Raw genomic sequence first — 14,964 nt, 5'->3', positions numbered from 1 at the left:
AAAATATCAAAAAAGTTGCAACAACGATGGACGATCGAAAATACGAGAGGAGAAGCAGACTGGGTCCACCCACCCATCCCCATGTAACTCGCAACGGCACACGTGGCATGGAGCGCCAAGATAATGAACCCACACAAAAAACTCCAGTCACTCTCGCACTCCGATATCTGTGTTGCTTCACTCAACTCACGTTTCTCCCGGGAGACGAGCTTCGGGACTCCGCAAAACGAAACGTCCTTGGAGATCGATCGATCCTTCTCGCGCGCTTCCATCGATCTGATAACGAAAGGAGGAAGGAGAAATGGTCTCTACTCTCTCGGGGATTCGCTTCCCTCTTCTGCCTTCTGCCTACACCTCGCATACCAGTTTTAATGGCGATCGGAGGACCTCCGGCGGCCTCTCTCTCTTCCTCTCCAACACCTCCTTCTCTCGTATTCCCTCTCCCTCCTCTCTCTCTCTCTCTCTCTCTCTCTCTCTCTCTCTCTCTCTCTCTCTTCTTTTGTTCGTTTTTCGCTTTGGTTTCGAAAAATGGATATTCGAGTTCTATTTCTGTGTTTCAATCGGCTGCTTCGATTTTCTGTTAATTTTTCCGTAATTAATTATTATGATATTTTTTTTATTTTAGTAAATTTGAAGTTATGCGTAGATAAGATTGGTTGTTAGTGGTCAGTGTCCTGGAAATGGAGCTTACGTAGATGTGCCGTGAGCTTTTTTGGAAGCTTGGAACAGTAATGTTGTGCTTGCTTGCTATGGCTGCTAGTTTTGAATTTAATTTTTGTTGAAAAGAATTGAAATTTTTGAAAAAAATGTCATTGTTTTATCATGATTGCGTACTTGTTATTCGATGTTTTGTGGGTGTTAAGCTAATTGATACTTGTTTGTAGGGAAGATCTTTGCTGGAAAGTCTTCGTATGATTCTGATTTGCCGTCTTTAGCAGTTGCTGCATCGAAGAAAATTCTTGTTCCGGACAGCCAGAGTGATGGCTCTTCGTCTTTGACGGAGCAATTGGGAGCCACGAGTACAGTTTCAGAGGATCTTCAGGTTTATGATACCCATCTATGTGCATACCACTTATGTTTTATGCTTTCAACTTAAGGGTTTTAGAGGGTGTGCAGAACGCTGTAGCATAGTCAATTTCTGTGTGACATCTTGGAGGATCCCGCATAACATATTGTCATACTGTGTATGTATAATTTTTGTTTAGGTGATTGAGGATGTAGATAATGTAGCAATGGAAGATGAAGAGAAGCTTGAGGATGCCCCTTCATTAGTTGTGGACAATGTTGATGATGCTGAAGCGAAGGTTGAGGACGTACCTCATCCCTTAGAAGTTACAGCAAGTACTGCTACAAGCAAAGCGAAGGGAAAGACAATTCCACCGCCTGGCAATGGGCAAAAGATATATGAAATAGATCCACTTTTGGTGCGTCACCGTGATCATCTTGATTACCGGTATGATGCACTTCCATATTTTATTTATAATAATAATACATATACAACTTGTATGGAATATGGATGATTGCCTAAAATTGAAAAAAGATCAAATAAATTGATTAACGTCGCTACCCCTTTTGAGTAAAAGGGTTCATGGCTGCTAGCTGGTTAGTGTTGCAAGTGCGAGATTCTTTTTGCTCCTTTAGTGCTTTGAATTATGTTTCTTTTTCCTTTTTCCAGTTACAAATCCTTCATGCTTGCTTATATCCAAATTAGGTTAATAAGGCTTTATGTGATTTCGTTGTGCTATGGTCAGTTATGGACAATACAAAAGGCTGCGTGAGGAGATTGACAAGTACGAAGGCAGTTTAGAGGTGTTTTCTCGTGGCTATGAGAAGTTTGGTTTCACACGCAGGTATTACTTTTTGCTTTTATCTGCTGGAGTCGAATCATTTTCCGTGTTTTTTTACTAGTTTACAACATTGAATACGTATTTTAGTTGCCTTTTTTTTTACTCTTGAACAGAAATTAATAGGTAAATATGCTAATAGGGAGGTGTATAAGGTCAGGTAGACGAGACGAGAGAAAAGTTTTGCAATTTGACTGTTTCGAACTGCATCTACTGGTGTTATACTAAATATTGTGTTACCATTGGCAATTTCACTCGGTATAATTCTTCTAATATAGTCAAAATATGCTCTCGTCTACGTTTCTCTGGCCATGCCCTTTACTACCTTGTTTGTTAATTATTGTCCTTGTTTACGTCTTTGTATTTATTCCGTGGGTAATAGCTTTCGTTGTTTTTGCTTTTAGGGTTCCTTTCAAATTTTCATAATAATTTCTGTATTTTTTGGTTTAAAATCCCTATATTATTGTTGGCAATCTTTAATGCTCATTATTATCTCTACTGGTTTTTTCAGTGCGGAAGGTATCACTTATAGGGAGTGGGCTCCTGGGGCAAAGGTTCGTTTGCCTTGTTTGGTGTTTTAAGAATTTTACTTTTAACCGTTAGTTATTCTCTGTATAAGGGTGACTTATTAAGATCAACAATTCTAGACAGTGTGCCTACTAAGATCCTTTCGCGCTTATTTTGTTGTACTCAGTATCTTGTTATTTGATGGAAGGTTTTATTTGACTAGTTTAGGTACCTTATTAAGTTTGGTCTCATGGTTGCCTTTTTTTTCGTTGGCTTTTTCAGTCAGCATCACTGATTGGAGATTTCAACAATTGGAACACAAATGCAGATGTGATGACTCGGGTATGTTTTTGGAACTTTAGCAGTGGTAATGCCAAGATATGAATAAATGAATTACATCAAGCCACATGATTACTGTTTTTTACAACAACGTTTCTCATATACCATATCTGAACAGAATGAATTTGGAGTCTGGGAGATCTTTTTGCCAAACAATGCAGATGGCTCACCTTCGATTCCACATGGTTCTCGAGTGAAGGTAATATTTATTCTGGATAATTGTAAGTCTGATTTTTCTGTCTCTTTCTCTATTATTGTAATACTTCATAATCCAGCAAAGAAAAAGAAGACTTATTTTTTTCCTAAGTAATCCTTTACTAATTTGACCATTTACTTGTCCCTAGTGAAAATCTCAAAAGGGAGTTTGGTTGTACACATTCTTTTCTAATTTGTTCTCTTCTAGAAATTTGTGTGGAGAATGAGACAATAGTTACAAGGCATGCTACAATTACAAGTTTTGCCATGCGATAAATTTGTCTAATTCATTCGGTATGTTATGTGAAATTGCAGATCCGTATGGATACTCCTTCAGGCATCAAAGACTCGATTTCTGCTTGGATCAAGTTTTCTGTGCAGGCTCCAGGTGAAATCCCATATAATGGCATATACTATGATCCACCAGAAGAGGTATGTTCTTCGGAAAAATTAAATTATGCTTTATACTGGTAGGGATGCCAAGGGCTCTGGGTAAAAGAAAGGTTGCAGTAAGATAGAACTTAAACCATAGGATTGAATCAAAGTTGGGCAAACCTCTGTGATGCCCAAGTCATTAATGATTCCTAGGATTCTTATACTGATTCATTGATTTATGCATAGGTTACAGTTGCATTAAAATTATGAAGTAGTTAAGAGAGATCTGCTTCATTTACATGTTCATTTTTCGGATTACTGTTCCACTCTTCAACGGGCTAATTATACTCGCATACACTTCTTTTCAGGAAAAGTACGTATTTCAACATTCTCAGCCGACGAGACCAAAATCACTTCGCATTTATGAGGCACATGTTGGAATGAGTAGCACGGTGTGCATTGTTAACCTTCTAGCTTATGTTGCAAATTATTATGTTCTTGCACTTTTTAAAATTCTTATTTTTAATAAGCCTCACCTTAGGCCAGCACTTGGAGATGTGCTGTAGATCAGTAGGATCTTAGTTTTAAAATCTGCTTTTTAAACTTTTATATTTCAGCATCAAGTGCTTTTTTCTTTTTTGTACTTTACAATTATCCACTTGGAATGATCCAGAGTTCAACGAGATTACTGTGCCACAGAGCTGTCATAGACTCTTCTTCCTTTTGATTTCTTATCATTTATTAAATTTCTACCCTCACAGTACTATTGACTTGGAGTTGCAGGAGCCCAAAATTAACACATATGCTGAATTCAGAGATGATGTGCTTCCACGCATTAAGAAGCTTGGTTACAATGCTGTTCAGCTCATGGCCATTCAAGAGCACTCCTACTATGCTAGCTTTGGGTATTGTTCTATTAACTTATACTCCAACTGTATGTATACAGTTTTATCTTTCGGGAAGATGTATTTATGTTGAAACAAATGGATTGGTAGGCAGTGCTACTTGTGGTACTTGTTTGTGAGCCGTTGACGTTCTTTAAAAATACTGAAATTTTCTGTTTCTGTGGTGCAGGTACCATGTCACCAATTTTTTTGCACCTAGCAGTCGCTGTGGAACCCCTGACGATCTGAAGTCTCTGATAGATAAAGCTCACGAGCTTGGTCTGCTTGTACTTATGGATATTGTTCACAGGTAATAACTAATTGTTGAGAGCAGATAAGACATAAGTTTATGGACGCATCTATGGGTTAGTCAAATTCAACATTTGACATGCCTTTTTCTTTTAGTTGGTGATAGATTTGTACATGTCAACAATATGACAGATTTGTTTTTGTTTTCTTTTTATTCATTTTGCATGTATTTGTTGTGGTCAGGTCTCCTTTCTTTCTGTAACTAAATACTGATAGGACAAACAGCTTATCTGCAGTTGAGGTTACACCATTACAGTGATGGCTATATAAGCTTATCCCAACCTCCCTGTGGCTGACTATGAAAGTCATGGGGCTTAACGGAAAATACTGATTATCTTTCAATAAATTACTTCTTATATTCATCATACTAACTTTAATCTGCTTATTTTTATTGGACTTGATGATATCAAATTCTTCTTTAACTCTCTATGTTATTCAAATATTTTGCATGAATCATACTATTGCACATAATATTGCATGTTAATTACCCTGAACTTATTCTAAATGTCTGACTGCTAATATGTAACACTACAGCCATGCATCAAATAACACGTTGGATGGGTTGAACATGTTTGATGGAACCGATAGTCATTATTTCCACTCTGGGTCTCGAGGATATCATTGGATGTGGGATTCCCGCTTGTTTAATTATGGAAGCTGGGAGGTATGTGCTTTCGTGCATTCTTTCTTTAAATAATAGCGCACTGTGAGAAATTTGGCCTTAATCTTTTGTTTATCCTATGTTTATGAGGTACTGAATTTAACTTTCCACATAGGTTTTGAGGTATCTTCTTTCCAATGCAAGGTGGTGGCTGGAAGAATACAAGTTCGATGGGTTCAGATTTGATGGTGTGACTTCAATGATGTACACTCACCATGGATTGAAGGTACCATTTTAGTTTTCACTGAAGTTTTAAGTTTCAATGGAATAGTAATTATTCCTACAAATTTTGATGGAAAGCTTCCATGATTATTTATCCTCAGCACGTTGACCGAAAAATAAAATCTATTGTCAGCATAATTTTATATTGATTTTGATGTCCAATATCAGTCTTGGTATTCCTATTGGTACCTCCGTTGCTGCTACTACTATTCGAGTTTGGTTTTATTTTTTCCATTGACAGGTTCTTATATTTATGTGTTTGTTGGTTGAGCTTGCTGTAGGTAGCATTTACTGGAAATTACAGTGAGTACTTTGGATTAGCAACAGATGTAGATGCTGTGACTTACCTGATGCTGGTTAACGATCTGATTCACGGGCTTTACCCTGAAGCTGTTACCGTTGGTGAAGATGTATGTTATCTATTCCCTTTCATAAGTAATGTTGAGCATCCTTTGTTGCAATTATCTCCTGAGTATTAGATTTAGATTTCATAGTGCACTGAACTGAATAACCTGTTTGCTAGGTTGGGTAGCTTGAAATAAGAAAATTAAAATATTTCCAATATTTCCACTAAGTTATATAAGTTCTTAAAACTTTTTGTATGTTTTTCTATTTTCTCTCATCCTCTTTTCCCCTGATCATTAAGACATGGAAGTTCATGTAGTTTTACCACTATTTCTATTCAAACAAGCATTTAATTCAGCGTGTATTGAGTTGATGACATTTAATATTTCTCATTAAAAAGAAAAATACACCCAGATTTGAATTTCAAACGAAATTGACCTTGCTTGAGGAAGGTTTTGTAGAGGAGTTTATTGTTAGATATAAAAACAATAGCCATAAACATTTCCAGTTTTGTATCGTCACTCGTTAGCTGATTAACAAGTCAAATTTATCCTAATTCTATTCAATTCGTTTAAAATATTAATGATGGAAATGTCACTTTTATAGATTGTTACATTGATTATGAATATTTCTATTATTTCAGGTTAGTGGAATGCCAACTTTCTGTGTTGCTGTTACCGATGGTGGTGTTGGATTTGATTATCGCCTGCAAATGGCTATTGCTGATAAATGGATTGAGCTCCTTCAGTAAGTTGTGACAAAAATCTCTCTGATCCATTTTTGAAGTTAGACGGGTCCTGCATCTCTGATGGAGGTGGCATTTGTGAATAAAACCAATCAGCTTTTGCTGACTTATTATCGCACAAAATTTGATGTAGGAAAAGGGATGAAGAGTGGAAAATGGGTGATATTGTTTTCACGCTCACCAACAGAAGGTGGCGGGAGAACTGTGTTGCTTATGCCGAAAGTCATGACCAAGCTCTTGTTGGTGACAAAACAATTGCATTTTGGCTGATGGACAAGGTTATATAAGTTTTCCTCGCATATTACGTAACTTGAAGGATATGTATACTTTTGTTTCTTGTATTAGAATTATCTATCTAAGTATATTTTTCTCTCAGGATATGTATGATTTCATGGCTTTGGACAGACCATCAACTCCCCGTATAGATCGTGGAATAGCATTACATAAAATGATTAGGCTTATTACTATGGGATTAGGCGGAGAAGGATATCTGAATTTCATGGGAAATGAATTTGGCCATCCTGGTAAACTTATTCCAAAACGTTATACTGTCTATCATCATTCTGTCAAGCTGGCACTCATTTTGAGTTTTTTTTTCCTGTTCAGAGTGGATTGATTTTCCAAGAGGTGCTCAACATCTTCCAAGCGGTAAAATAGTTCCTGGGAACAATAACAGTTTTGACAAATGCCGACGTAGATTTGATCTTGTAAGTTATTTTAAATCCACATGTTCATTGCTATATACATAAGAGCATGCCTATTAGTGTAACAAGAATTTATGTTTAGTTTGGATGGTGGTAATTGATGCAATGCATGATATGTGGAGGCAAGGTAATATATAGGCTAGTTAAGGACGAACTTGGAACCAGAGGGCACTTTAAACTATTCCTAAGAGACTTTTTAGTTGCACCGAAAATTGAACAGGCTAACATAATACAAGCAAAAGCTACTTGTAGAGGAAGTACAAAATTACTGACCAAGGTCAAGTTGATTAGTAACCTAATAGTATAGATATGTTTGATCTTGACTTTGCTATCAGCCTATCACTTGCAAATTTCTAACCTAATAGCATCACTCCGTTGAGTTATCCCTGAACGTTTATGTTGCACGCGAAGTTCTTGAACTACTATTTTCCTATTACAGAACTTTGCATATCCATTTTCGTATTCCGGGTTCTTTGTTTAAGGGTAATTGACCTTGCAGCAGATAATTGTGCATAACTTTCGTGGCCTCTGGTTGGATCGTGTGTTTTATGAAATTTGTTGGTTATGCATTGCCAGGGGGATGCTGACTATCTAAGATATCACGGGATGCAAGAATTTGATCGAGCAATGCAACATCTCGAACAAACCTATGGTGTAAGTTTACATAACGTCTACGTGTGCCAGTTACTTAGGGCATAGGTTATGCCACTTGTTATCTGTTAAATTATAGTATGAAAAATTGGTCAACTGTTGATGCAGTTCATGACTTCCGAGCACCAATATATATCACGGAAGGATGAAGGAGACAAAATTATTGTCTTTGAAAGGGGAGACCTGGTTTTTGTCTTCAATTTTCATTGGAGTAAAAGCTATTCAGACTACCGAATTGGCTGCTTAAAGCCAGGAAAGTACAAGGTGTTTCCTCTACAAAGTTCTATGAAACCCTCGTAGTTAGCTTGCCAAATACACTAGTTTCTTTCCACGCTCTCACATTTTCCGTCTAGAATTGATCTTTATTGGCCAAGCGCATGTCAAAGAACTCATTTTTTCTTTTTCGTTTCATATAATAATGCCGCGTTGCTCCTTCCAGATTGTCTTGGATTCAGATGAAAAGTTATTTGGGGGCTTCGATAGGCTTGATCACAGTGCTGAGTACTTCACGACTGTAAGATATTTTTCCTTTGAACATCTTTTAGTGCTTTCATATGCAGACTTTGCGTGAGTATTTCGCGGCTGTTAAATATTACTAAACCTCGTTGTGATCTGCAGGATGGGTGGTTTGATGACCGGCCTCATTCTTTCCTCCTCTATGCACCTTGTAGAACAGCTGTGGTCTACGCTCTTGTAGAGGGACCTAAAAAAGGCTGAAAACGTCTACATCTTGCTGCGATCCTAAAATAGACGCAATGTACATTAGCTAATAAAGCGCCGTCCCTGTGGAATTACGCTGCCACCTTCGGCAGTTCTGCTACGCCAAAGTCGGAAGAATGAGATTAACAAAGTAAAGGCAGAAGTTTAACTGCTAAGGTGAGAGAGTTTAGGCAGAGTTTAGGAGACCAGTCTCTACTATAAGCCTATAAAAAAGTAGACTAATATATGGCAGTTTGAGACAATTACTTCTGTAATTATTTTTCCAAGCTAGGGATTTTCTAATGTATATATAGCATGTAGCAGAATGTGGTGTTGCATTTTAGGCTTATTTGTTGATTTGCCACCTAAAATTGTTATTTAGTCTCGTTTTACCCCCCTTGAAACTTGTTTTGACTCACTTTGGCACCCCTAGTCTTAGTTCACCCAATTTTCATCAATTCCGCCAAATAGGCCTTAAGTTAATGGATAATATTGAAATCAACTGTCAACTGAACTCAACGACTGGATTTGCAAGCCTAAATTCCTTTCTTCTCTTCACTTAATCTTAATTTGTTTTCTCAATTTTTCTCGCCGCAGTTCACATGTGGCCTGGTAACATGTGGTGATCAACCAAAATTCTCATGTAAGCAGTGACGGATCTAGGATTCAAATCTTCGGGGATCCTCAAAAAGATTTTAGACGAAAAATAGAAATGAGCGACGCTAGATGAGCAGCTGAAGGCAACGGGCATGAGTGGTGACGACACGACAACAGGTGGTGGGGTTTTGGGGTAAGGTACTAAGGGTTGGGACTTGAAGTGTGCAAGTTTATAACGCATGACAGCCTCTGCTTGTGTAAGTTCTATATTCTACAGGGTAAAAAGAGTTCTTTCTTATATAACCAAAAAAAATAAAAAAATCTTTCTGAATTTCTCTATTAGATATAGGTTATTTAAATAAATAAAAATGCCCACTTAGATTTAGGTTATTTAGACTTAGTGGGATTAATCCTTTTGGATTTTTATAGGGTAAATGAGTACACGTAATTTAAAAAAATCCCAACATCCAAAACGCTAGTTTCATTTAACATTAGTAAAAGCAAGAAACAATGACATATAGGGGGAAATAGAAAGGATTCAAACGTTTTTTCATTGTGATCACACAATACGATGTGTAATCGCAATACGATGGATCGTTCGTGGTTCGATGGATAATTTTTTTATTTAAAATGATGTTCTAAACACATTAATTTTACCTAGAAATGGAATTAAACTTTTGAGTGCATGAGAGCGGGCGAACAATGTCTTTACAAACTGGTCTAATTCACAGTTGCATGTGAGCGGGAACAATGTCTTTGCAAACTGGTCTAATTAACATCATCTGTCATACTGATTATTCGGCAAAGGAAAAGCACCTTAACCTGAAAATCGCTTTCCGGTAGTTAATAAGCAACTCGATGCCAGTCGAACTCGTCGAAACCTACCGGACTTGGGATACAACACAAAGATACTTGAATATCGGCGATCGGCAACTCGAAAATCACCTTATTTTCAAGGTCAGAAGACTCAACCGAGACAAGTAAATTGCAACTGCACTTCTACAAGATATGAGCAACAAATTTGTTTTGGTTAAACATGCACAGAACTCGTCCGGTTGAAGTGTAAAAGAACGAGAGCCATTTATACAAGCAACTAAAAGCAGCTCGCTGGAACTGTCTGATACGGAGGATAATCAAGTGCTGATGAAGCTAGTTTCGGAGGCAGAGCTACGGGGCAACCGATGTAAGACGCTGGTTGGTGAGGAATTGGAGTTGGAAGAGGACCGCAGGGCCTCTGCAAGTGGTCCTCCCATGGACGCCATTTGGTTTGTTGCCCACCCAGCGGGCCAATTCAACTGTGGCTGCCCACGCTCGGCATGGCTGTCCTGGTGGCCTGGCTCGACCCCATTGCCAGTAGACAATTTCAACGACACATCCGATGAGGTATTTCCACGTATCGAAATGGAGAGGCTGGTGGCCGAGTTCATTGAGCTAGGTCTGCTTCCTGCATTGTCGAGTTCTTGGAGCTTCCCCGGCCAGTCATCAAAAAAAGGCCTCAATACATGGCTGTCGGATTTCGCACTCGCAGAGAACTCACCGAGGGACTCTAAGAGGATCCTGTTCTCAGGTCTGGATTCTGAAGAACTACAAGTTGACATGAAACAGTAGCAATTAAGAGCAAGAAATCAAAGTTGGAAAAAAAAAAAAAAAAAAAAAGGTATAAAGAGCATATGAATAGAGCATCATGTACTTTTAGGGCCCCATGAGATTCCATCAATTCAAAGTTTGTCTCCAATAATAACACCAACAACAACAAAAGAAAAAGTGGTATGGTGGGGGGGGGGGGGGGGGGGGAGAAGGGGTGGGGGGGGGGGGGGGGCGGCATCCTATAATTAAACTACCTGCTTACCTCGACAATGTTAGCGACAAACACTTATAAGAAAGACACTAAAAGAAACAAAATCCGCCACACAATAAAAATTAGGTATTTTTTCTTATGAGTATTTGATTCGTGAAGGATTTCACCCTAAGTACTGTTTTGGTATTGAAATGATTTTATAAAAAGTAGGTATCAAAAAAGTTGAGCTCAAAAAAAAAGTTTGGTAAACACTTAAAAACAGCTTATTTTCACAATTTTAGGTGAAAAAAAAAAAAAAAAAAAAGCTGAAAACGTAAAGCAGCAAAAATGAGCTTATTCTCAAACCATAGCAGAAGCAATTTTTTTTCAAAGCATAGCAATACCAAACCAGCCTTCACATTAGCCGTTGTCACTCGTCGGGACTACATTAATTGAAATTGACAAGTGATAACGGATAGTTTTTGTAGCATTCTTTAGTTTAAATTAAATTAAACCCAAAAAATAGCATTGGTGGTGTTGTTTACTACCTTTGGTTGAGATGACGCAGATCAACTGAAGGGGATAATGAGGATCCAGAGAGAGCGAAATGAGCCCCACTAGCTGATGTATTGGTGGTGGTGGTGGTAGCAATATTAAGATTACTGCCACTCCCTCCGCCACAACCGTTGGTCGTCGTGGTGGTTGTGGTGGTGACTTCCACAGGCTTTCTTGAACGGTTTCTGCCACGGTGCACATGGCGCTCACAGTACTTCTGACCCGCCACCACATCTCTCGAGCACCGCCATTTCTTACCATCTGTCCTCCTGCACCTTGTCGGTTCCGGATCCATGGCAGCTCTTCCCCAATACCCTGATTGCAACACTGATAGATAATACACATTATGATTCAAGTCTCAAAAAACCTGGCCGTAGCCAAGTTGACTGGAGCAGGAGCAGGTTATGTACCCAAGTTCAAATCGCCCTCCTCTCGGTTTAGATTAAATTAGAATATAACTCCACTAAAATTAAAAAATGAAAACTCACACAAGTCTAAAATTTTCTTTTTTTGGTTCTTCCAAATCCAACCAAATGGCCATTGTTTTCTTAAAAAAAAAAAAAAAACAATATTCTAAACTACTGTAATTAAAAAAAAAAAAAACCAAAGGGTTCGAAGTGGAAAGAGACGAACACACTAACCTAACCAAGGTCTGCAAATCAAATTGGCGTTTTAAATAGATTCTCATTTGTGAAAAATCTTAATAACAAAATTTGGTTTGATTAAATTTTTGAGTTTAAGTTATACTTACAAGCAGGTTGAAAGTGAGGGAACTGTTGGAGAGGGTGGTGGAGGAAATAAGGAGCAGAACGGAGAAGGCTTTTCCTGATTGGCTGAAGAAGCTCAGAAGGAACAGCCGCACCGGCCGCCATGTACCTGAATATCAAAGCCTGCAGCTCCAGCTCCTGCCACTGTGACAAGCTGAAATAGCTTCCCATTTCTACAGAAAAACAAAAAACAAGAGTTCAAATTAAAAGAAGAGCTTTTTAAAAGTTAAATATAAAACTTCGAAAATTAGAAGAAAAGACCAGTCAAGAACATCAACTTTTCTATCCAAAGAATCAAACTTTTTCTTGTGTTGGATGTATGTGTGTGTGTGACAGAACAAAGAAAAGGGAAAGAAGAGGAAAAAATCTTACTGGGAAATCTGGAGGTGGCAGGTGAGGAATCAGAAAATGCTGACAGGATTTTGGTGTTGGGTTCAGATACAAACAGAGGGAGAGCATACCCAGCAGATGGATGCTCTGAGTTTTGATGGGGATCTAGGTCAAGTTTTGGTATCTTTGCAGAATGTTGTTCCTCTGACTGCTCCTGCTGCTGGGTTTTCCATTGCTTAAGGTGGAAGTCCATCCAGAGAGAGAGAGAGAGAGAGAGAGAGAGATGGGGTGGGGTTTAAGTTAAGTTTGTTTTTCTCCTATGATTTAGTTGTTGTTGGGTTTAAAACTTTAATGTGTTGGTTTGTTGGGTGTGGAAATTGGGTTTTTTTGAAGTGAGAGAAAGCTTTTGGCAGAGGTTCTGACAGCAAAAGCCTGCAAAGTTTGTTTAAAGGGCTGTGAAGAAGCCTGAGGCACTTGAGGAAAGACAGACAAGACAATGGAGAGGTAAAATAACTAAAATAATCCAAAAAAGAGTTTTAAAATTAATTAAAAATTGGAAGAAAATAGATAGCTAGAGCCAGTGAGTAGTGGCTAGAGAGAGAGAGAGAGAGAGAGAGAGAGAGAGAGAGAGAGAGAGGAAGAACACCTGCAGTCTTTTTGTCCCACTGCAAATGCTTTGGAAATAGCAGAAGGGTGTTTTATTAGGCTTGATTTCATTTCCATTAATCTAATTAAGCTACGTAATACATAACATAAGACCCAAGATCCATTTGCATGGTATAATTAGAGAGAGAGAGAGAGAGAGAGAGAGAGAGAGAGAGTTGCATTGGCATTTGCTGCCGACCTCCTTTATCACTCGCCCTTCAAAGTTCACATTCTTTTCTTTACGGTGCAAGTATGGTAGAAAGCATTCTTCTAATTTTTCTTCAATAGTTGGAAATTACGAGGACTTTTTAAGCAAGTTGAACTATCAATGAATTTACTTAAGTATATATTCTCAAAATATTTATGCATTTGGAATGTTGTTGTCATCACCACCATCATCGTTGCCGTTGTACCCTCTAATAACACTGCAATAGTCACCATTACCGCTGCAACTACTGCTCCCTTACACCCTAACCACCACATCCACACCATTGTTGTTGCCATCATGTACCATTACACCTGCCACTGATGTCGTAGCCACTACTCATGCTATCTTGTTCATTTTTAGCATTGTATACAAGTATATCATTTTCTTATTAAGAATATTATCAAAAGCTTTTACATTGTTTTTATACTCACAACACTTTTAAAAATACAGTTTATTAAAACTTTCAATTCTTTATTTTACAATTGATTATTCGTAAATTACAATAGAAGCAATTTGATAAAAAAAAAAAAAACACACACACAATAATTCCAAACTGGGTCTACGTAAGTTGACCTATCGGTGAATTTATCAAGTATTGTCAAAACATTTAAATGTGTTTAAGTTTATCTAAGAAATATAACTTCTTTTTTTTCAAATAAATAAATAAATACAAATATTACTTATGAATGGTATTACAGTCGACTGATATTTGTCTTATTTTCATTTTATAAGTAAAAATTTGCATTTTATATGTTTGTAAGTGGTATGATATATATTTAATTATATTTTACTTATTATGTAAATTAGTTACCAACTCATAGTTCTTTTAGGGTAATGCTAGAGAGACCAAATTTTGAAAACTAAATCTACAAACTAAATAACGTGTCACCAATAAAAATAAGCAAGTTTATCAACATGTAAATAATAAATCAATCATCAACTTTTATGTTATTTAGCTTTCAAAATTTTTCCTATAAATTTAGTCTCTCTAACATTATAAACTCTTTTTTAACTAATGAAATTAAATACTCATACATTTCCTTTTTTGGTTACAATTGGCCCAAGCGGGAAGGGAAATTGAAAACTCCGCAGGTACTCATTTTATACTATTCTCTTATAACATTTGTCCTTTTTCTGTAAATTTTAGATTCTATATTTATTGCTTTTAACACATGAAGAGATCTCATTTATTCGAAAGGAAGAACTACTACAATTTTGTCCTTTCGTTTGAGATCATTTGAACAAATTTAATAGCGTGCATGCATGTACAAATCTCTGTGAAAAAAAATTTAAATAAAAGAGGTATCTCACTACACAAGCAGACTATCTTCTTACACATATAGCTACGATAACGCATGAAGGGGTATCGTATCTCTGACTTCCAAGTCAAATAGTATGCCAAAGAAAAGCATGTGACGTCAAAAAATCGCTTCCATAAAAGTTTGAAGTCATTTATCAGTATGGTAACATAAAATAGTAGCGTATTTCTGGCTTCTGAGTCACCCATCCGTAAAGTATTTTATGTAAGTAAGACAATCAGTTAAAAGTTGAAAGAAGTAAACAAGAGGGAGCAAGCAAGCAAAAGAAGTAGAACTAGAAAGTGCT

At 37.3% G+C, this 14,964-nt stretch overlaps 2 protein-coding genes across 4 annotated transcripts; one reads left to right on the top strand and one right to left on the bottom strand.

Moving 5' to 3' along the window:
- The first annotated feature begins 26 nt into the window (after window positions 1-26).
- Window positions 27-8,876, top strand: LOC137713061 (1,4-alpha-glucan-branching enzyme 2-2, chloroplastic/amyloplastic-like). Of its 2 annotated transcripts, none has more exons than XM_068452301.1 (22): window positions 27-431; window positions 890-1,042; window positions 1,206-1,453; window positions 1,752-1,850; window positions 2,356-2,398; window positions 2,634-2,693; window positions 2,809-2,889; window positions 3,201-3,317; window positions 3,629-3,712; window positions 4,044-4,165; window positions 4,335-4,454; window positions 4,988-5,117; window positions 5,230-5,340; window positions 5,618-5,746; window positions 6,325-6,428; window positions 6,560-6,704; window positions 6,803-6,950; window positions 7,033-7,133; window positions 7,707-7,784; window positions 7,890-8,045; window positions 8,221-8,295; window positions 8,400-8,876. In XM_068452301.1, exons 1-22 carry the CDS (start codon window positions 27-29, stop codon window positions 8,496-8,498), a joined length of 2,808 nt encoding a protein of 935 aa, XP_068308402.1. In that variant the 3' UTR covers window positions 8,499-8,876. The 2 variants fall into 2 exon arrangements, with proteins under 2 accessions (XP_068308402.1, XP_068308403.1); XM_068452302.1 differs by having other exon boundaries at window positions 167-431; window positions 885-1,042.
- A 1,097-nt stretch (window positions 8,877-9,973) lies between these two features.
- Window positions 9,974-12,800, bottom strand: LOC137713732 (growth-regulating factor 3-like). 2 transcript variants are annotated; one of them, XM_068453074.1, is made up of 4 exons: window positions 12,549-12,800; window positions 12,161-12,349; window positions 11,403-11,736; window positions 9,974-10,661 (listed from the first exon to the last, which is right to left on the bottom strand). In XM_068453074.1, exons 1-4 carry the CDS (start codon window positions 12,757-12,759, stop codon window positions 10,211-10,213), a joined length of 1,185 nt encoding a protein of 394 aa, XP_068309175.1. In that variant the 5' UTR covers window positions 12,760-12,800; the 3' UTR covers window positions 9,974-10,210. The 2 variants fall into 2 exon arrangements, with proteins under 2 accessions (XP_068309175.1, XP_068309177.1); XM_068453076.1 differs by having other exon boundaries at window positions 12,638-12,708.
- Between the last annotated feature and the right edge of the window lie 2,164 nt (window positions 12,801-14,964).

This window comes from Pyrus communis, chromosome 13, assembly GCF_963583255.1.
Source record: "Pyrus communis chromosome 13, drPyrComm1.1, whole genome shotgun sequence".
In the NCBI taxonomy this organism is placed as follows: Eukaryota; Viridiplantae; Streptophyta; class Magnoliopsida; order Rosales; family Rosaceae; genus Pyrus; species Pyrus communis.
This window is presented reverse-complemented; position numbering and strand designations above follow the sequence as displayed.